At 44.1% G+C, this 22,397-nt stretch overlaps 2 protein-coding genes across 8 annotated transcripts in view; one reads left to right on the top strand and one right to left on the bottom strand.

Moving 5' to 3' along the window:
* The window catches only part of Fgd6 (FYVE, RhoGEF and PH domain containing 6), a 121,741-nt gene extending 105,851 nt beyond the window's left edge, over positions 1-15,890 (bottom strand). The window contains exons 1-2 of the mRNA XM_005358149.2: positions 15,619-15,890; positions 5,635-7,999 (exon numbers count right to left, since the gene is read on the bottom strand). Coding sequence (XP_005358206.1) covers positions 5,635-7,999; positions 15,619-15,634 — 2,381 coding nt within the window. The 5' untranslated portion in view covers positions 15,635-15,890. The remainder of the gene's footprint in view (positions 1-5,634; positions 8,000-15,618) is intronic.
* A 242-nt stretch (positions 15,891-16,132) lies between these two features.
* The window catches only part of Vezt (vezatin, adherens junctions transmembrane protein), a 54,635-nt gene continuing 48,370 nt past the window's right edge, over positions 16,133-22,397 (top strand). For 5 of the 7 annotated variants that reach the window (XM_026784471.1, XM_026784472.1, XM_005358151.3 and 2 more), the window contains exon 1: positions 16,133-16,270. In XM_026784471.1, the coding sequence (XP_026640272.1) occupies positions 16,235-16,270 (36 nt within the window). In that variant the 5' untranslated portion in view covers positions 16,133-16,234. Of the gene's footprint in view, positions 16,271-16,681; positions 16,739-22,397 lie in introns of those variants that run through there. The other 2 variants (XM_026784474.1, XM_026784475.1) reach the window with 2 other exon arrangements.

Genomic DNA, 22,397 nt, shown 5'->3' on the forward strand with positions numbered 1-22,397 from the left:
TGCCTCAGATACTAGCACCATGTGAGCAACACACACACACACACACACACGCACACATGCACATGTGTACCTACCGTGCCTCAGATACTAGCACCGTGTGAGAAACACACACACACACACACACACACACACACTTGTACATGTGTACCTACCATGCCTCAGATACTAGCACCATGTGAGCAACACACACACAGACACACACTTGCACATGTGTACATACCATGCCTCAGATACTAGCACCATGTGAGCAATACACACACACACACACACACACACACTTGCACATGTGTAGGGGGAGTTCCTTAAATTTCCAGCTAAATCATGCTTCTAAAAGTGTTAAAAAATATGCTGAGTGTGATGATGTTATAGACCCACAATCTCAGAGCTCAAGAGGCTCAGGCAGAAAGATCTTGAGTTTGAGGCTAGCCTGGACTACATAATGAGACCCTGCCTCGAATGAAGCCTTAGACACCCAACTAGTCGAAAGGAAGTATTTGATAAAATAACAATTTATCTACTCTGACAGAAAAAAAAAGAACAAAGAAATATGGTTGGCTAAGATTGCATTATTTACTAATTCCTAATGTTTACTCTCATGGAAAAGGAAATGTTTACTGGGAAGGGACAAAATCCACTCTTCTAGACACAGTGTCAGATATAGGCTAAGTATGTAAACAAACGGATTTGCCAAAACTGTGTGACTAGGAAACACAGAGTTAAAGAGGCATACAAATATTTGATATTTCCTGATACTAAAAATAATTCACAGGAAAGGGCTGCTGTTGAGATAGCCCGTGTCCCACCCCCACCTTCTAGTTGGGCATGACAACATAGAAGTTGCTCATGAGTGCAATTAGTTTGTCCTTTATTCATTTATTGTTTAATCACGCCATTAAAATTCAACAATGCCACCAGACGGTACACACAATCAGAAGTCTACTAGGCCAGGCCTGCCATTTACAGTGCAGATGCCCTGGGAAGCTATTGGGCAGTGTATTGGGCCCATTCCCATGTTAATATGGAGAGAGAAAAAAACAACCATAGTATTCAGTCTTCGTCAGGGATGAAGTTATATAGGTTAATGAAAAAGAAGTGATTCTTTTTAAAAAAAAAGATTTATTTATTTTTATGTGCATTGGTGTTTTGCCAGGATGTATGTCCATGTGAGGGGCCAGATCCCCTGGCACTGGAGTTACAGACGGTTGTGAGCTGCCATGTGGGCGCTGAGAATGGAAACTGGGTCCTCTGGAAGAATAGTGGGTGCTCTCAACCACTTATCCACCTCTCCAAATTATTCTTAAATCTGTTTCGTTTATTTCTAATTCATTTTCTGGAAGGCCAAAATATAAATGCTAACTTGTTGAGCCTGTGACTTCCGGGCAGCTTCAAGGAACAATTCACATTTCTAACCCTACCTCTGCTTTAGTCTGCCACGTCTGCCTTGGAAGCCCCACTAAGATGCCTTTTCTATGGCTATAAAAACATAATCCATCAGCTCCCGAACGCCAAGTCTGAGCCTGCTACCTTCAAATACCGCTGGCTCACGTGTTTCTACATCTGTCACTCTGGCTCTGTTTCTACCGTCCTGAGGACTGAACCTGGGATCTCATGCATGCTAGGCAAGTACTGCATCACTGAGCTGCACCCCAGCCCAACGTGATCCTCGACACTCCGTGAGACTGTGCGACTTTCAATAAAAATAGCATGCACTCTAATGACCTGTTGCCTCACTGGGAGGCGTGCCTTACCAGGGAACACTCATCTCCACTTTGAATGCACACATGCTTAATATCCATTTAAAAAGTAACAGAGGGCCTTACTTAGGAAGACCCAATTGCTATCGTTTTTTTTTAAGTGCCTATAAAACAAACCAAAATATCACAAGAAAAGTTGGAATGTCTCCAGGTAAGAAAGCTTTCTTCTCAGACTCAAGACATCTTCTTAAGTTTCAAAGGGAGATAATAACAATTGATTGTTATGACTTTGCAGATTATGCTACAGTTGAGTAACATCAATGACCTAAACTATAACCTTCCTTAGGAAACCAAGCTTCCTCAACAAAAGCAGTAGCGGAAAACTTGCCATCAGGACCCAGTGGGACAGAGATGGATGTCACCTGCTACCTGTTTCGGGGCTGTGGCACACTGAAATGCTCTGGGGGGAGCTTCTACTCCAGCCCTGAGTGATGAGCCATACCCATAATCCTAGCACCCCAGAATTCCATGGGTAGGAAGATGCTTTGGCAGGAAAGGGGCAAGCTTGAGGCCAGCCTGTGCTATATAGTTCTAGGCTATCCTGGACTAAAATCCTGTCTCAAAAACAAACAAAAACAAACAAAATAAACCAAACAACTGCCCCAAACGTTAGAACATTCCAGAGTGACTCACACATCCTCCTTCCGATGAAATTACTCTTTAGACACAAAGGCAAATGGTGACGCTTGTGGCTTATGTATTCAGAAGTCCCCTTCCTCCCTCCTTCCTTTCAACCTTCCCATCCTGGAGCTTCCCAGCGCCTCTCTTGACCCTCTTCCCTTCCCTCTAGTTACCACTCAACTCCGCTGGCAGTCAGAAAAGCTAAGTTTGCAGAGGTAAAGGCAGGGAAAAGAGAAGGGACAGACATTATAAAAGGAAAGGAAGTAAAGAAACCCTCTGCTTACTAAGCAGTCACCCCACCCTCCCCTCCTTAACTCAGAGTGCTTTAACAAGGGCCCTAGACACTCAACCCTGCGCCCTAATTTCCTCATTCTTCGTCACCCCACCACAAAGCCTACAGGGCCACCAGCTATTCCTCTGAGATAACGGGTCTTCAAGCCCACCCAGGACAATGCTCCAAGCCCAGCCACAACTTGCATCTCAAAGGCTCACATGGAAATGTCAAGAAAGTTCACCTGGGCCCAGCAATAGGGCGCACAACATTGGAAGGCAGGCAGGTCTCTGCAAGTTCAAGGCCAGCCTGGTCTACAGAGTGAGTTCCACAACAGCCAGGGCTACAGGGATTAACTACAGGGGTTAACTCTTAGCTTGAGTTGGGGATTAAACCCTTTACCTCCCTTCCAACACCATACTTTGAGGAAAACAATGAGTTGCAAATATTCAGATTAATGAAATATGAAATACCCGTGTTGTAAAGAAGGTGCCCATGGAGATACCTCCAAGTTAACCAAATACATTTACTTATTTATTTGCTTCAATATCCAGACTCCAGAGCCAGTGACACTCTAACCTAGAGCCCTGGAGAAGACCCAGAGTCTCCCTTCCCTGAGGGCTGAGACACTGTTAAAGCCTTTCCTGATGACTCGCAAAGAAAATGTTACCGCGCTAGGCAAGTAAGCACTGGACTGCTGAGCTACAGGCCGGGCCGGGATCCTGCATTTTGAATGAATTATTCCAAGGCACGGGTCTCCATTTTCAGCAGACAGACCTACCCTCGGGATTTCCACTCGACGTCTCAGCTCTTGGCCTCTCGTTTACCGCCTTTCACATTGCCGGGGTCTTCCTGGTTGGAGCCTTGCAGTTTGCTCTCTATGACTGGTCAACTCTTGGGCTTGAGTCTGACTCTATGGCTGAAAGCTACAGGTTCAGCTGCCACAGTTTAGGTTTCTTGAAGTCCAATGAAGACTCCCTGTGCATGGCTTAAACAAAACTCTGTGGAACACGAACTTCAAGATCAGAAGAGGCCCACCCTTCACCAGGCCATGCGTGACAGCTTCTGGACCATCCAGTGCCCCCTTGGCTTCCTGGGGTCTCCAGGAAGAACCCTCCTTAGGAATGCCTGACCAGCTACACTGGTTGGCCACCTACATTAGTCCCTCCAAAAGCATCCCCTCAAGCCAACAGCAGACCAGACAAACGAGTTCCAGAAGCAAAGAACCCATATCAGAGATAGTGGTAAACCCTCAGGACTCAAATCCAGCCAACAGGGAACAAGCCCCAAGGGTCAAGCCTCCCATTATAAGAAAAAAAATTATCATAAACAAGGACAGCAGCATATCTAAAGAAACAAATCAAATTCATCACACACATGTGCATACATACACATGCGTAAGTAATATACAAAATTGGTTAAAAATACCAATAAAGTTGCTTCATGGTAGAATATCACACATTTGAAAACAGATAAATTCTTCAAATAGTTCTGTCAACTTTATGCTAAGGAAGAGGTTTTTGCTTACATACTAACATTTAGGAATAGACATGTAAAAAAAAATTGGAGTCAGCTGAGAAAAAATAGGCAAGGGAATTAAAAAGCCTTTTACAGGTGAAAAGAGGAAAGGTAAAGGAGATGATAAAGAAAAATATCGTGCGAGCACCTGAAAATTAACATAACTCAAGGCAATCTGCTTCACTTGAGGTTCCAGTTTGTTGGACAATTTTATTTATTTAGCTCACCCACTAACTCACGCCCCCTCCTTTGGAATCCCACTATGTGCTCAGTATGTTTCTACAAGTCTCCTGAGTTCTCAAGGCCCATGTTTGCAGCCTGAGGATAATCTGAAGACTTCACAATACAAAAGAAACACTGCAAACGCAAGGCAAAGGCTACTCTGCAACCACAGAGAGAGAAGGAAGGTGGTGTTTATTTCCTGTGCTTTTTTTTCGTTCCTTCTTGGCCTGTGCCCACTCCACACCACAGAGCCTACTGGGCTCCCTGTTTGCCCTTATATATAGAATAAAGAGAGAGAGCCAGAACTCTTCGGGGCACTTAAAACTGAAGGCATTTTCTTCAGTAGTGTAGCCAGCTCACTGTTAAGGTGTCTATGCGCCAGTAAATAACCCCCATTCACTCAAACTCATTCAAGCAACAGCAATTAAATTTAATAGGTCCCACACAAACAAAGTCCGCACAGATCAAAAGGACACGTAAAGAAGAAAAAAGGGGTCAGTGGAAGTGGGGAGGGATAAGGGAGAGCTATGGGAGTGAAAACGACAAAGTACATTATGTACATGTATGAACTTGTCAAAGATTAATAAATACTTTTTACAATAAGCAATACGCCGTGAGTCAGACTAAGATACAAAATGCAAGGACAGCACTGGATAATAGGCAGTTTCGTAGGAAGCAAACACTTCCTGCTACCACCTCCATGAAGCCTGGGACGGAGAAGCTGAGCCGCTGAGGATGAGTAAAATGGCAGTGAGAGAGATGGACTGGAGAGTACGCACACCAAAGGAGGAAGACAACCGTCCCCTGAACTTCCCCGTGATTGCCCGAGGTCAGCAAGTAAAGTACACGCTTGAGGAGCAGCAAAATCTCGAGTATTCCAACAATGGCACCTTATATAAATGCAAGGATTTCGTAACTTCGTAACCCTCACCAAATGAACCAATTTCCTGCCTACGGCTCTGCATTGGTGCATGGGGATCCTGGGGCTCTATCTAGGCCACCCTTGCAGCAGTCACATCGCTGCTATTCCAAGCCTTTGGACTGGCTATGAAAGTAGGTATTATAAGCTTGCCTTGCAATTGTACGACAGATGGAGTCTGAACACAGAACCGCTTTCATCTCCCCTCTCTCTCAATCAGTTCCTCCGTAAGTGACTTTCCTCTCTGCTGTCCTCTATCACAGAGTGGTTGAAGGCTAATTACCACGGCGCACGCCAAAGTGCAGGTCTAGCTGACACCTACGCATTACCTGGAAGGCGGACGTCTAGGATCAAGTTGCAGCTGGCCATCTGGAGCATCGTAGGGCTCTTGTACTTCGTACAGATTTGCGTCCGTGTCCTCCACACTGCTAGAAGTCTGCCACCCCAACTCTGGAGCCTTTCCTCCAGCCAGCATGAAGGGCAAATTTTCATACTCGGGAATCTCCTCATAGTGGCGGACGTTTTCATACTCCGGTGCGCAGTCCCTTGTACTGGGGGAGTCCCTGGAGAGCATCTGGTCATCCAGAGACTCAGCTCTCTGACCATTGGCTGCTCTGGTCTGACCCCGAGATTTCCCCTTTGGAGACCCGAGGCTGCAGTTTTCTGCAGAATACGCCTTGCTGGGTTTACTTCTCTTTTCTTCTCCCATCACCAAACCTTGCCAATCACTTTCTAGCCCTTTCGGCTCTCTACTGAGCAGAGGTCCTGTAGTGGCATCCACTGGCTGGCAGCTTTTTGACCTAAACTTCTGAAAGTCACTCTTTATGAAGCCAATGGACAGTTTCACATTAATCAACTTTTTAAAGGAAGTTCTCTTTGGAGGGTCTTTGCAAGGTTTATCGCACCTGTCCGTATCCACAGCAGATAGCGACTTTGCTCTTGGCTTGGTTAGGGAACTAGCAGGCTCATTATTTAAGGATAAAGTGACGCGCTTCAAGGACTCCGGGCTCCCTGGAAAAGGTAAAATGGGATGAGGTAACTTCCACACTGGCTTTTCTGAAGTTGGGTTGGGCATGTCAGAGAATGACGGTGATACACCACGGTTGGAGGGGCCCAACGGTTGAGGGTGATTTCTTTGTAGACCTTTCTCTGAATTTGTTGCTCTGCTTGACGAATAAGAATTTTTTTCTACGTGTTCCTCGGAAGCAGCCTTCTTAAGCACCCCCGCAGCGGGCAGGCTGTGTCTCTGAGGTTTTTTGGGAACAACTCTAGAGGAAGATTCCTTTTGTACTTGAGGAACAGACAATTCCACGTCACAGGTAGTTGGCGGGTGTTCAGTGCAGGACAACTGGGCTTGCTTAGGCAAGCTCGGAGACTGAGTACTGCATTGGAAACTAGCTTCTCTCTCCACAGCAGGTAACATTCCAGCACCACCTTCTGCTGTGCTGTCGGGTCTCAAAATAGAGTCTGCATCTGAAGAAGGCGTTGCTTTTTCAGAGGAAGACGTTTCCTGACATACAGCTTTCTGGGAGCTGACTGAGTCTTGTCTGTCACTCTTGGGATCGCTAGTCAATGCCCTTTTATTTGCTGCCTTCACTTTGTCCACTTGTCCCTGGTTATACAAAACATTCTGATGAAGAACACTGACTTGATTGTTTTTCAAACTATCTTCAAGGAGACAAGAAGAGCCATTGTTTGAATTCTCTGGCTCTTCGGCGCTTTCACTAGGAGTATCTACACACTTCTGGCGAAGCAAGCGAGCAGCGTGTGTCTTTCTGGGCTTGGGAATTGGAAACTTTGAGGTATGAGGTAATAAGTGAATTTCTAAAGGACCAAGATCTGCGACGTCCGGCTTCTTACTAGTTCCGTCGGGAGGCGTCTTTTTGTCATCTAGTTCACAGGACTCGGAGTGACTGCTGCTCTTAGCGCTGCCAGTTTCACAAGTCTCCAGGTTCTGAGATTCGTCCTTAGGGGGCTGTGGGTGGCAGCTGTGATGAGCAGGAACTTTTTCAAAGCGGGACAGGGAGCGGGGCAGATCTGCCAGGTCAATTCTGATCTGTCTGCTGCAACTGTAGTCGCCATTTATTTCTGTGTTGGGGGGAGACCTGGGCTTCTTCGGGGTACTACGGGGTGATTGCTGCTGTGTTAAAACCTCTTTGAGCTTCTCTTCTAAGACACCTGCCTTTAAAATAACTCCGCTCTGGCTCCGGCCCTTTTCACCACTGGAATCCCACCTAGTCCTCCTCTTTGCAGTTAAAGAGGACTCACTGTTTTTACTATTCTCTAAGTTTTCTTTCATTCCCAGAGGCTCTAGAACGAGCTGCTTTGCACACAGACTTCCTCTATTCCCAGGCTCACGAGTACACGCAGAACTGCAGGAACACGTTGGTAAAATATAATCACTGTGTGCATCCCCGACATCTTTGCAATTAAACGTGTCAGTGCTCTCTGGTAATTCCGGCTCCCGCTCCTCCAGGTTCAAAGGGGGTTTCTTTGAGGGTGACTGCTTGATGTCTTGAACAGCTGAGTTTGTCAGGGCTTTTGGTTTTGGTGCAATTGCTGGTTTGGTTTTCTTTGTTAACCGTGGAACACTAGCATTTACGATGTCCGGTTTGGGTGCAATGGGAGGGGGAGATGGCCTGCTATTTGTCCCCACTAACTTTGGCTTGGGAGCCAATGGTGGCTTCTTAAGTTCTAGAAAGGAAAATATAATAATTAGACCTCAGAGGATATAAAAAATGCATACCATTTTTCTGTTTTTATTTGTTTTCTGTCGCAAGGTTTTGCTATGCAGTCCTGGCTGGCTTGGTCTCTACAACACAGCTCAGTCTCAAACTCACAGCCATACTTCCTAATGCTGAGATTACAGGCATGCACTCCCACGCTTGCTGAGTGAAGTTTTTTAAACAATATGACCTTCCTGACTTCTCAGAAAATTAGGAAACAACCTTCCTCAATACCACTTTTGGGTATATATACAAAGGATGCGCAATCGTGCCACAAGGACATGTGCTCAACTATGTACATAGCAGCTTTGTTTGTCATAGCCAGAACCTGGAAACAACCTAAATGCCCCTTGACCAAAGAATGGATAAGAAAAATGTGTACATTTACACAACGGAGTACTACACAGCAGAAAAAAAAATAACAGCTTGAAATTTGCAGGCAAATGTATGGAGCTAGAAAACATCATTTTGAGTGAGGTAACCCAGACCCAGAAAGATAATTATCATATGTACTCACTTATAAGGGTTTTTAAGCATAAAGCAAAGAAAACCAGCCTACAATTCACAATCCCAGAGAACCTAGACTACAATGAGGACCCTAAGAGAGACATACATGGATCGAATCTACATGGGAAGTAGAAAAAAGACAAGATCTCCTGAGGAAATTGGGAGCATGGGGACCTTGGGGGAAGGCTGAAGGGGAGGGGAGAGTAAGAGAGGTGAGCAGAAAAAAATGTATAACTCAATAAAATGAATAAAAAACTGACCTTTCATTTTACTAAGTAGATTATATTATCTTACAGAGTCAACATTATTCTTGAAAATTCTTGAAATTGTCCTTAAGTTCTAGTGTAACACAGCTTTAAACATACTGTATATTTTTTAGTTAATCCACTACAGATCTTCCTCTAACTTTGACATTAATTAAATCACTGGCTTTTACTTAATGACTCTATATAGTCTTGCCAGCTCATCCACTGGGTTTAAGAGTTCCCCACAGTATGCAACTCTCTATTCCTCACATAAATCAGCAGCGCTGGTCAGCAAGACAGGCAAGATCCATGCAATGGCCTGTTACAAAGATTGTCTACCTGACAGAACCCCCAAAACATTCTGTAAAATGAATGTGGAAAACAGATATTTTTCTACCCTAAAAAGACTGAAAGTGAATTCTTTGGTATTAATTGAGGTTTACAAGGAAGTGATATTTCTCTGTCCAAATTGGGAATTTCATGATATTTCTTCATAGAGCTTTGACACACGCCCAGGCCTGGCTCCAGATCAAACAACTGGAGAGTATTTGAACATACAATCTGTACATCTCTTTCATTTCCCATGGGTGACTGACTAAGTCTTTCATCCTTCACCACTAAGCACCACGTGTTTGTGTGATGTTCCTCTGAGCAAGGGTCTCACTGTATAAGCCAGGTGGGTGTCGGGCTACATCCCTCAGCTGTAGCGTCCTGGGCGCTGGAATTGCGGTCGGCACCATCAAGTCCAACATTAAAGGATGACCACAAGTTCTGGTGTGGCAACTCTTCCTCAAGTGTTCCATCAACACCTATTCTACAGTGCTGCATTTGTGCAGGCCGGCTCTCAGCCTACAGGAACTTGACAACAGCCTTACACAAAGGACCCTACTAAAGGAGCTAGAGAGAGGACTGTGTGGCTCAGAGTACTTTCAGTTCAATCATGAGGGACAGAGTTCAGTTCCAGCAACCAAGCTGACAACAACCTGTAACTCCAGCTCAAAGGGATGTGACGCCCTCTTCTGGCCTTCACAGGCACATGCACTCACATCTGAACATATGCCCAAATAGACACACATATAAACAAAACAAAATAATTCTTTTTTAAAGACTCTAATAAAACTAAAAATGATACACAAAGATTATATTTCTTTTAAGGTCCTTTAGGATCTTCTACTTGTCAATCAAGCCCCCCACCCCCAGTGGACTTGAGTTCAAACACGTTTTATCTTACACTTTTTACCCCCCAGTTTTTCAAGATCGGGTTTCTCTGTAGCTTTGGAGCCTGTCCTGGAACTAGCTCTGTAGACCAGGCTGGCCCCAAACTCACAGAGATCTGCCTGCCACACCCTCTCGAGTGCTGGGATTAAAGGCGTGCGCCACCACTGCCTGACTTATCTCACACTTCTTAAATTACCTTCTTCAACAGGATCTAATACTTAATTTTTTTAGGAAAAAAAAACCATATTTACCAAACAATCTTAAAATACATGCTGCACAAGACTACTTAACATTGTTTCATTTATCTGCACACAGAGAGACTTTGACATTTCATTTGTGTTGATTTTCTTTTCAACAAAGGAAATTAGTCATAACGCTTGGAAAAAATATTACATGGAACTGAGTAAAAAAAAAAGGGGGGGGAGGCAGGGTGCCTTCCTTCCTCTTCCTCTTCCTAGGTAACTCTAACTCTGATATGATATGCAGAGTCAAGGCTTTATAACATTGCCTTACCAAACTCAATCCCTAGACACAAGCTTATCATAAGAAAGGCAACGAGGTTTCAAAACAATAACAAATTCCCAAGGCAGGCAATTTTCAGTTAGCTGTTCAATATACACATTATTAGCCTGAGGTTTGGTTCTTGTGGTTTTGGCAGTGCTGACACAGTATATTACATTAACTTCTCCATCCATCAAGTCAAACCTTAAGGGAAAGGATGACTGCCTGAGGACTTGCCGCAGACTCCCTTCTCATTCAATAAAAACGGACAGACTGTCATGTTGACTTCATTTCTGTCGCGCTTAAAACGTCCTAGCACTGGGATCTCTTAATTAAGAATATGAGTTTTTACAGGACAAATTGGGTTCTGGAGATCAGCTACGAAAATATTCTTAATGTTACTGAACTGTACACTTGGAAATAGTTAAGACAGAGGGGCACAGTGGTGCTTGCCTGAAGTCCTTCTGCTTGCTTCTTAGGAAGCTGAGACAGGAGGATTGTTATGAGTTTGAGGCTAGTTTGGGCTATACAAAAAGTTCCTGTTCCAAAAAAACCTACAGACGTTAAGATGGTCTATTTTACCACAATTAAAAAGAAATGCAGGCCAGCCGGATGGCTCGCCAGATAAAGGTACTTGCCACACAAACCTGGAGATTTGAGTCCAATTCCCAGAACACACATAAAGGTAGAAAGAAAACTGTCTCCACGAAGCTGTTCTCCAGTCTTCATATGCACACTGTGGCCTCCCCCACACACCCAAACACACCACACACAATAACAATAATTTTTCAAAGAATTATTATTTTAAAAAGAGACATTTTAGCCAGGTGGTAGTGGTGTGCACACCTTTATTCCCTGAGTTCAAGGCCAGCCTGATCTACAGAACAAGTTCCAGGATAGCCAGGGCTACAGAGAAATCCTGTCTCAAAAAACCAAAATAAACAAATAAGGAAGAAAGGAAAGAAGGATGGGAGGGAGGGAGAAGAGAAAATGAGAGATCTCATCTAATTAATCTTTTACTTTCTGATCTTAGAGTCTAGTCAGAAGGTCTGCGGTCATTTAATCAAGTCATTTTGCTTTTCATCGAGAACATTTTATTCCTAGTTATTTTGTTGTTATTGTCTTGCCCTGTATCCCCAAGCTGACTTCAAACTCTCCATCCTCCAGCTCAGCCTCCCTAAAGCGTTTTATTACTCTCTGGTACCAATTTTAGCCCTTCTTCCGTTCTATTGCCCTGCCCTCCCTACATCACAATCTCTAGTACCAATTCCAGTCCTTCCTTTGAGTCTGCTTCTAAGAGACAAATTCCTCTTCTCGATGTCACAGCAAGCAAGTTAAGTGCATACGAGCCAAGGCTGACTCCCAGGAAACACGGCACAGCGTTATGTTCTAAAGCCTGCAACGCACGCACACTCAATAACTAACTGTGAACGTGGGCTTCCTATTGTTTGTTACCTGTGCATTCGAGTGGAAGAAGTCAGCGATATAACTCGGAGTCCAGCTAATTCACGGCCTTATTCTCTGGGTTCTCAGTGCTGACCGGGGGCGCTGAGAATAGACAGCTGCCACATACACACCATTCCATTTAATCGGTCTTCAGTGACAGAAAATTTCTTTATTTTTAACTTCAACATCCAATTTAACATCAAATGGTATTCTGGAGGCTAAAGAGACGGCTCAGTGGTTTAGAGTACAGTACATTCTGTTCTTTTTTTAAAAAAAAATTCATAATTTATTCAACTTTATTTTATGTACATTGGTGTGACGGTGTCAGATCCTCTGGAACGGGAGTTACAGACAGTTGTTAGCTGTTATGTGGGTGCTGGGAATTGAACCTGGGTCCTCCGGAAGAGCAGTTAGTGCTCTTAACCACTGAGCCATCTTTCCAGCATTCTGTGCTTATAGCAGACCTGAGTTCAGTTCCCAGCACCTATGCGACCAGGGTAGAGATCAGGGGATATAGAGTTGGGAAGGGTTGGTTCTACAACTGCCTGTAACTCCAGTTCTAGGGGAATTCAACAACCTCTCCTGAACTCTGCTGGCATCTGTGTTCACACATACACAAACCTCTACCCACCACACACACACACACATTTTTAAAATAAATCTTTTTCAAAATGATGTTTTGAAAAGGGAGCAGGATGAACTTCAATAGGATTATTGTGTAATTCCTTAATGACTAATAGGGGGAAGTGTTTGCCAAGTCCCTGGTACAGCGATATACAAAAACCTTTCCTTACTGTTTTTATTTTTAGGTTTTGGAGATAGGCTTTGGAATGTAGCCCTGGATATCCCTGAACTGCAGCAGTCTTCCTGGTTCGCCCTCTCTAGTACTGGGATTACAGGGATGTAATGCCATGTCAGCTCCATTAATATTTTTTTAAGCTATATCTCGTTTGTGGGAGGGGGTAGCTATGAACTCCATAACACACGTGTTAGATGACCACTTGAAAGACTGGTTCTCTCATTTCATCCTGTGGGTCCCAGGGATCATCAAACTCAGGTCATCAGCCTTGACAGCAAGAGCCTAACCCACTGAGCCATCTCACCGGCCCGCACTGTTTTTAATGGCTCTATTCTGAAAGAAACATGGCTTGAAACAACACTGACAAGACACTAATGTTGTGACCTGCTCCGGTGTCAAACCTTGAAATCAGGACACAATGTTTGGGAACGAATCCTGCACCTCTGGATCTTGACACTGTATTAACAATCAGACCCCAATGCTTCTTGGGAGCAAGGCAGCAAATCTTTTATTTACACAGCTGTTTGGCTCCAGGGAAATTTAAGGTAGAAAAGTCAAGCCCCGGTACCATTTTACTGTTATAAACAGAGTCCTCATCTGTTACACACAGGTGGCCTTGGCTCTTCCACCAGCCCCAAAGCAAAGAGGCGCAGGCATTAATGAAATAGTAAAGTGGATATACACACAATGAGAGATGATAGATAGATTGGTGATACTTATTATTATCCCCTTTTTTCATATACTACTTAGAATACTTCCAAAATCTCTTCTACGGGTTCCCTCTTCAACAGCTACAGGAAAAACAAAACAAGCTCAGGTTCTTCAGGGCACAAACCACTCCACTGCTCTACAACCCCTAATTTTTTGTGTGGGTTTTTTTTTGTTGTTGTTTTTTCTGGGGGGGGGGGGTTGGGGGTTTTTTTTTGGGTTTTTTTTTTTTTTTTTTTTTTTTTTTTTTGAGACAGGGTTTCTATGTGTTGCTTTGGAGCCAGTCCTGGAACTAGCTCTTGTAGACCAGGCTGGCCTCAAACTCACAGAGGTTCACCTGCCTTTGCCTCCTGAGTGCTGCGCCACCACCGCCCAGCCACAGCCCCTAATTTTAAATGAGGCCATCCTTCCCAAAGACACCAGAATAGACAAAAAAAAAAAAAAAAAAAAAAAAAAAAAAAAAAAAACCTCTCTACTCCAAGAGTAACTTTCCGCAAAGTTTTAATAAATTGCATTGTTCTGACCCACATACATGTGACTTGTGAGGGCAATGTATTAGTAACTTTATCAAAAAGGGTGGGGGCAAAAAAACCTCACTCCTCCTCAACATCCCTTAGACATAAGGAAAAGTTATAATAAATGTCATCAGACGGGTGAGCAAAAAAGTAGTTAATGCTTCTCAGCAGCCCATACTTCAAAAAAAAAAAAAATCAACTAACTCAGCTAGACACAGGAAGTGTCTCTTTAAAAGACCACAAAAATGCTGTGGATTTCCTTAATTGTAAAGTTGATAAGTATAAAAATAGCTTGCCTTATTCTAGCGTAACTCGAAATGAAACAATCATAAACTTCCAGACCGAGCCCTGGAAATTTTAATTAATTTTCCAATTTTTATCTTAATTTAATTATACAAGTTCAGTAATTTACCAAAGTTAAGTGAAGGTGAGGCGCAGAAAGTTAGGCTGAAAACAATCCACTGTGTAAGAGGAGCGCCTCTTAAAAAGAGAGAGAGAGAGAGACCTTTGTAAATGACTAATAGTGCCCGACGATCACGTGAATGAATACACATAACATCAAAGAGAAGAGATCTACGTTTTCTACCGTGAACACTTCAGCCCCTTGCTTTCTTACTGCCACTAGTTTCTTGCCTGTTTAATGTGCTCTGATTATGCCTGGCAGTGCGACTCTTCCAAGGCTTTAGAAATACAAATCAGAACATTTGGTGCGCTCTTTGACAGTTTCAAGTTGCAGGAATTTTAAACAAACGCCAAAGAAAGCAAGGAAAATTTAATCTGATACTGAAGTGCTTATTCTAGACGTAACTCAAGTGAAGCCTTGAACTCTTTTACTACAGAATTTCTCATCGAAGTTTCTTCAAATGCGAATGAAGATGTTTTAAAAAAAAAAATATTCCATACCTTATTTAATTCTGGTTTACAGAATAATAATAAGCTATAGTCTTATAAAGGGACCATAACGTCACCCAGGCACTTAAATTTGGAAAAATAAAAATTGCCCCTTAAGAATGTTTCTCAATACAATGACGAGAAATGCCTAAATCCACACAAAGGTAAGCAGAGGCTTTGTCATTTGGGTGAGTGGAAACGAGGCAGACAGAAAATGAGGCTTTGTTTACACTGTCGATGTACAACTGGGGGGGGGGGGAGTTAAGAAAAAGTGAAGATGAGAAAAAAAGGGGGGGTTGGGTTTTTCGTTTGTGGTGGGGTTAATTGGTTGGTTGGGGAGGGCTTGTATTTTTGTCTTTTTTTGCCATCTAATCGTACACTTTACTCTTCAGGTAATAGGACTCAAGACATCAGGGTGCGACCAGCTCTGTTTAAACCTCCCTACTAATTTAGCGAAGAGTGCCAATCGATAACGACCAGGCTGGAAAGCAACTCAGACTAGTAGTGCAATTAGTTCAACTCGCTAGAAAACTGTCCTATTTAGAATAACTGAGTCCTCCGCGTCCGACTCCAAGCTTCCCGCACCGCGCACAGGCGACGTCGCCAGAGCACGGGAGCAAGCGCCGAGTCGCCGTCGCTTCACCTGGGCTCACGGGGGTGGGTGGGATCCCGGGGGACCCCGCACCCGGGGTCGGGGAGAACGACACCGGGGACAGCAGGAGCCCGCAGCAACTTTCCCGGCAGCCCAGCCACTTACCCGCGACCGAAGTCATGACTGCCCCGCGCCGCTCACGCCCTCAGTCCATGGCTCCTGTTCAGTCCACACTCCCCAGAGTTGGAGCAAGAGAGAGAAAACAACCCCGCAGCGCCCACATTCCGTCCCGCACCCCAGATCGAATTGTCTGAGCGCCTCACAAAGGACAGACGCCGGATCCCGCGACCCTCCGGCGTCCCCGGGGCGCCGCAAAGCCCAGCGACGGGACGGCGAGCACGAGCGCCGCTCCGCCGCGCGGCCGGGGACGACCGCCGGGCGCGCGCACGAGCGGAGCCGGCCGGCGCGCGCCCCTACACAGCTCCCGAGGAAAATCCGCGCTCCAGGCGCCCCCTGGTCGTCCCGGGATGTAAAAGGCAGACAAAAGCCGTAGCTCTCTCCAATAGGAGCTCCGCAGCGCCAGCCCGCTCCCGCCCCTCCAGCCTACGCGATCACCCTCTGCTCCAATCAGCAGAGAGGAAGGCGGGCGGGAGCAGCGAAGCATGCCGGGAGTTGTAGTTTCCAGCGCCCCCGAGGTGGGCAGGAGCCGAAGTCTGGGTGCTGCTTGCCCTCCCTTCCTTCATTTCCCATCGTGCTGAGGCGGGTGGTATGGCGGAGAAGGATGACACCGGAGTTTGACGAAGAGGTGGTTTTTGAGGTGAGGAGGAAATGGCTGGGAGTGCGGACCGTCTTTGTCTAAGGAGGACTGAAGGGAAAGCGAGGAGGCAGAGCGATTCCGAGGGGAGGGATCGGGTGACGCGCGCCTGCGGGCCTGGGGCACCAATCCCTCGCTGGTTCGGGGCCTACTGGCTGCAGCCGCCTTGACAGGTGTAGCCCGCGGGATCCTGTCATGGCTGGTCTCTGCCCCAGGCTCAACCGGAATCCCCAGACCTGGTGCGGTTGACCAGCCCTTGGGCCGGGAGTCCCGCTCTTTCCTTACCCGCTGGCTGCACCGCCCCGATCTGCGCCTCGCTGGGGCGGGGCCGAAACGTGCCGGGGGCTCTCTCTACTACTGAACCTCCTCCCTTTAAGCCTTGATTTTTTTGCGGGTCGGTAACCAGTCGTGCCTCCTGTTATCACCAGCACGATCCTCATCAAGGCGTGGCCTTTGGAATGCAAGCAGCAGGTGCCAGTTCTCTGCTGTCAGGGTTGGAGATCCGTTGTGTGTGAGAGACCTGTGGCCGCTGGTGAGGGTTCTGGCATCTCAGCACCTAGGTTCCATTCTTTTGTCCTTGCTGTTCCGCTAGGTGTAGCCGGGTCTGAATGGGAGCTCTGGTCTGGATGTGAATGCTTTTGTGTAGGACTATTTTAGGATGTCTCTGCCATCTTGGATTTAAAAAAATAAATAAGTCTAGTGTTTTCAATGCCATTTTCCCATCAGACAGGTCAAAACCCACACCCTAGAATGTGAATGTATGTACTGAATATGTATGCCGTGCTTTCCCTCTGCCAACTAGATTTTAGGAAATTAAGACAATGGGAGAGTGAGGTACTGTACAGAGCGTGAAATGTTGACATATGTGCTAACTGTCAATGGAAGGTTCATTTGGAAACCGTGGTCTGTTCTTGGCACTTAAAAAAAAAACCTATACTCAGCAAATCATACCCCAGATAAATCTTCAACTATGAATGAATTAGAAAGATGGATGGGAGAAAATGTACTACAGGAAAAAGATTTTGAGTATGCCAAGGATCGGGGTGGGGTGACAGCATTTATAATGTGCAGTTTTAGGGCCCCGAGTGTGGACGGTTACCATGTAAAATGGCAATGTGATTACGATATCTAAGTGGGAAATAGGACTATTTTGCTATAGTGAAGGGTCTATCTATGGGAGTTTGAGAGAACAAAAGCGTACACTCTGGAAATCAGAGACCAAGTCATGAAAAACTGACTTGGACTGTCGTTTCTAATATAAAATTGAGGGTATGGCTGCAGAGTGGATGTGGGAAGGTAAAAGGGAGACAAAAGTAGGTGGCTGAATTATTTTTTACTCTACTTTCTTTGATTTCTGGACATAATTTTTTAAAAAGCAATACATTGTATTGGGCTAAACATGAGTTCACTTGGTAGAGCGCTTGCCTTGAACTCACAACAGATCCCTTGGTTCAATTCCCAGCACTACTTGAAGCTGATAGGGTGGGGTACACATTCCTGTAATTCCAGCTCTCAAAGGTGGCTGCAGGAGCATCATAGGAACTTCAAAGTTAGCAGCTACTCAATGAGTTCGAGACCAGCCTGGGTTATGAGAGAGCCTGTCTTGAAACAAAACATTTTGTTATAAAAGATAAAGCAAAAAAAAGTTCTTTGAAGTCTTTTTTTCTAGTTGAATACATAACTATTTGTGTGATTAATTTTTAACATTTAGCATATCACAGAGTTTTGAATATATTTTTACTTAAATTTAAATTTGTCTTTAATCTTGTCCCCCCCCCAAACACATACACACTTTTTTTGTGGGGATGGGAGAGGGAAAGGGTCTTATAATTCAAGCTGATCTTGAACTTCCCACTCTCTCATCTCAGCCTCCTGAGTGCCTGGGATTATAGGTGCGTCCCATGTGCCCCACAACGATAACATTATATTGCTGAGATTTACGTCTATAGATCTATCGGCAATTAAAAAGTATATTCATTTATTTCTGATTTTAGTGCTAGGGATTGAACCGAGTGCCTGTCCAAGCTTAATAAACATGCTGCACTCTCAGCCTAGCTTCTTAAAAGTTGGTGTACATGAATTCTTCTTTGGTTTTGTTTTCCCAGCAGCGCGTTCCCTTTATGTTTTAATATTTTATGTGCATGGATATTTTGCCTACCTGTATGTCTCTGCACCAAATGTATTTTTGGTGCTCCTGGAGACCAGAATAGGGTGTGAGGATCCCCTACAAGAGTTACAGACAGATGTGAGCTGCCATGTGGGTGCGGGGAATTGATCCCAGGTCTTCTAGAAGAACAGTTGGTGCTCTTCACCGCTGGTCAGTCTCTCCACTCCTTCATGGATTCTTCATCTATTCCTTCGCCACTATCCTATCTGAAGACTTACTTTGCCAGGTTTCTGCTTAACTTTTTTGATAGTCTTCATACACACAAGATAGTATACGTAAGGAATGTCCGCGTACTGAGAGTGTACAAATGACGGGTGTTGAAATAATATGCTCGTTGTCATGCACACAAGATAGTATACATAAGGAGTGTCCACGTACTGAGAATATACAAGTTGATGAACGCTCAAATAATAAGTGGAAAAAGCCGGGCGGTGGTGGCGCACGCCTTTAATCCCAGCACTTGGGAGGCAGAGGCAGGCGGATCTCTGGGAGTTCGAGACCAGCCTGGTCTACAGAGCTAGTTCCAGGACAGGCTCCAAAGCCACAGAGAAACCCTGTCTCGAAAAACCAAAAAAAAATAAATAAATAAGTGGAGCATCATGACACCAGTGCCTCCTTTCCGCTGTTTTTGAGTCCCTAGTTCTCACCCCACGATGACAGCTCTTCACAACTGTAATAACCTAGGTCAGTTTCGTCTGCTCTTTTGGTTTGCTATGAAGTTTCATTTACATTCTCTTTATGTGTCCTTTTTTTTCTCCTTCTGGCTTTGTGAGATTCATTCATATGATTACCTAGGGATTTTATTGTGACACAATATTTCGTGTGACTATATGGCTCTTTTTAGGGCATACTGAAGTAGTGTCTACTTTGAAATTACTGTAGTATTCTTTTTTTTTTTTTTTTTTTTTGGTTTTTTTTTTGGTTTTTCGAGACAGGGTTTCTCTGTGGTTTTGGAGCCTGTCCTGGAACTAGCTCTTGTAGACCAGGCTGGTCTCAAACTCACAGAGATCTGCCTGCCCCTGCCTCCCTAGTGCTGGGATTAAAGGCGTGCGCCACCACCGCCCGGCTACTGTAGTATTCTTAAGAACCTTCCAGAGTGTGTTTTTGTTAAGCGTGTTTCTGTTGGGTATATACTTAGAAGTGGAAATGCTGGATTATAGGAAACACATATATCTTACATAGATATTGTATAATATAAATACATATATGGCTTACATAGATATTGTCACACGTCATTCCATAGCAGTTATCCGAACTCCTGTCAGTGGTGTGTAAGAGGTCTCGTCACAGTACGTCCTTACCAGCGCTCTTTTGGTCTTCGTATCAGTCTGGTAGATGTGTAGTAGTGTCTCTGTGTGGTTTGCACTTCTGTATCTCTGATATGGAACGTAAGATGCTTAATGCTAGTTTAATGGCCAGTGTGAGTTTCCCATTGGTTCTCTCTTACTAGTAATGAAACTATATACATATATAGATAGACTACAAGTCCTTAATTGTATATCTACCCCACATCCCTTAGGCTGTATGTGACTTTTACCCACTTTATAAAATAAAATTTTATCACATTTCTGTGTTGGTATATGTGCACACATGGAGATCAGAAGACAGGAGCTGATTCTCTGCTTCCACCTTGTAGGCCCTCAGAACAGACTCAGGCCCCCAGACCTGGCAGCAAGTACCTTTGCCCACTGAGCCATCTCACTGGCAGTCTCTTCATTCTTAATAGTTCCTCTCAAAGAACAGAATCGCCTAAATCCATTAAGATACACTTAACAGGTTTTTTTTTTCTTTTATGGTTAATGCTCAAAAAAAAAAAAATCCCTGCCTACCCTAAAAAATCACAAATCTGTTTTCTCTAAAAGCTTTATCTGACCCTTTGCAATTGATCTACCATTATTTTTCCATACCGTTATTTGGTTGGCCTGGTAAAATCCCTTCCGCATTAAAATGTGTTGTCTTTATTAAATATCAAAGTGCCGTTTTATTGAGATGGGCCTTATCATGTAGTAGCCCTAGCTGGCCTGGAACTCACTATGTAGACCAGTCCGGGTCAGACCCCCAGAGATGGTGTCTTTGCCTCCGTGAATGCAGGGGTTGAAGGCAGTGTACCACCACATCCGGCATCTCTCCACCCTTTTCAAATTTTACTCAACAACTTGTGATCCCCCTGCCTCAGCCTCCGAGGTGGATTGCAGTCATGTGCTATACACCACTGGGCAAGCTTTTGCTTTTTTCCCCCTTGTGCCATGTGATTCTCCTTTTATGCCTCTGGCTGTTCTTGACTCACTGTCCCAGATGACTTCTAAAATGATGAGCCTGTGAATTTCAGTTCTTAGCAAACCCAGTGAGAGTGTGTTTGAGATTATGTTAAATCTGTAGATTGGTTTTGGGAAATGTGACATTTTTGTAATATTGAATCTTCTAATCCAAAACACTTAATTGCCTACTTTTTGTTTTTGTTTTGTTTTTGTTGCTTCATATTGAACCAAGAACTTTGTACATGTTAAGCATATTCTCTGCCATCCAGCTGTGCCCTCAGCTTCTTTAAAAGAGTAAGGAAGCCTCCTTCTCTTTCTGTGTTCTAATACTGATTTTAAAAATGGAGAATTATCTCTTCCTTGAAACTAGAGCAAAATTAGCCTGTAAAGATAGCCATTTCCTCAGAAGGAGAGTGGATGTAATCTAGCAGTCTGATTCTAGTTATAATTTTATATTTTGATTTTTTTCTTTGAGAGATATTCTAAGAGAAAGGTGTGGACTCTACAGCAGGAATTCCTATTTCAGCTACGTACTAGTTGATGTGACTTTGAGCAAGTTACTTCCTAAACTGAGTTTCTCCATAGGGCATGGAAATAGTGAAATCGTCTGCCTAGAGCCGTCGTGAATCGTAAATGGCCAACTCCAATTGCTTAGACCAGGGCCTTCTACATTATAAGCGTCCAGAAGGTATTATTGAAATCTTCTAGCAGTCTCTCCTATATTTCAGTCAATGCTTTTCTTCCCCTGTTATTTTGAGGCAGGGTTTCCATATGTAGCCCAGGTTGGTCTTGAACTGGTGGTATTCATCCTGCCAAGACTGCAAGTGTGCACCCCCACACCTAGCTGCCTGTTTTGAGAGAGGGTCTCTCTGTGAAGCTCTGGCTGGCCTAGAAGTTGCTAAGTTGTCCAGGCTGGCTTCAAACACACAGAGTCTGTCTCTGCCTCCCTCCCAAGTGCTACAGTTAAAGACCGACACCACCATAACCAGCCAGCTTTTCTTTTTAGGAGTAATTCCTTCATTTTTAGTCTCATTTAGGAGACTGAATTAATTAGAACTTATTATATGCAATAACAATTTCTGTCTTTTTATGTTTCATAGATTAGAGTTTCAGTTTATCAGATAGACCAAAGAATTAGATATTGGTTTTGTTTGATCAGCTTAATATAGTTTGTAATTTTCAATTTTTTTTAAAAAATGCATAGTTTATGGCAAGCTTTATGTATTTTATGCCTTTGTGTTTGTCTTCTTTTTGCTCGCTAGTTAAAACCTTGAATTTTGAAAATAACTGACAATATTATAAATTTTCCTATGAGTACTTGCTTTGGCTGTATTTCATGAAGTATGAGGTGTACTTTGCCTCACAATTTTGTGATCACCATCTTGATTTCTTCTTTAACTCATGACTTAATTTAGTATTGGTAAGGGATTTGTGTCCCCCGCACTCCCTCAGCATCTACATTCTTCATGACTCAGCTAGTGTACTGACTGTATGGACCCTGTCACCCGTACTTGGCCACTACCTAAAGCCACAACTCTCACAGGGCTTTTCTTCTCTTTTAACTTGAACTTCAACAGGATTCCAGACACACTTCTTTCCCTTAACTTTTGGGTTTACTGAAGGTCATAATTCCCTATCAAACAAAACCAATAACCAATTTTTTTTTTGGGGGGGGGGGTGTTGAGACAGGGTTTCTCTGTGGCTT

The sequence above is a fragment of the Microtus ochrogaster genome, chromosome 24, assembly GCF_000317375.1.
Source record: "Microtus ochrogaster isolate Prairie Vole_2 chromosome 24, MicOch1.0, whole genome shotgun sequence".
In the NCBI taxonomy this organism is placed as follows: Eukaryota; Metazoa; Chordata; class Mammalia; order Rodentia; family Cricetidae; genus Microtus; species Microtus ochrogaster.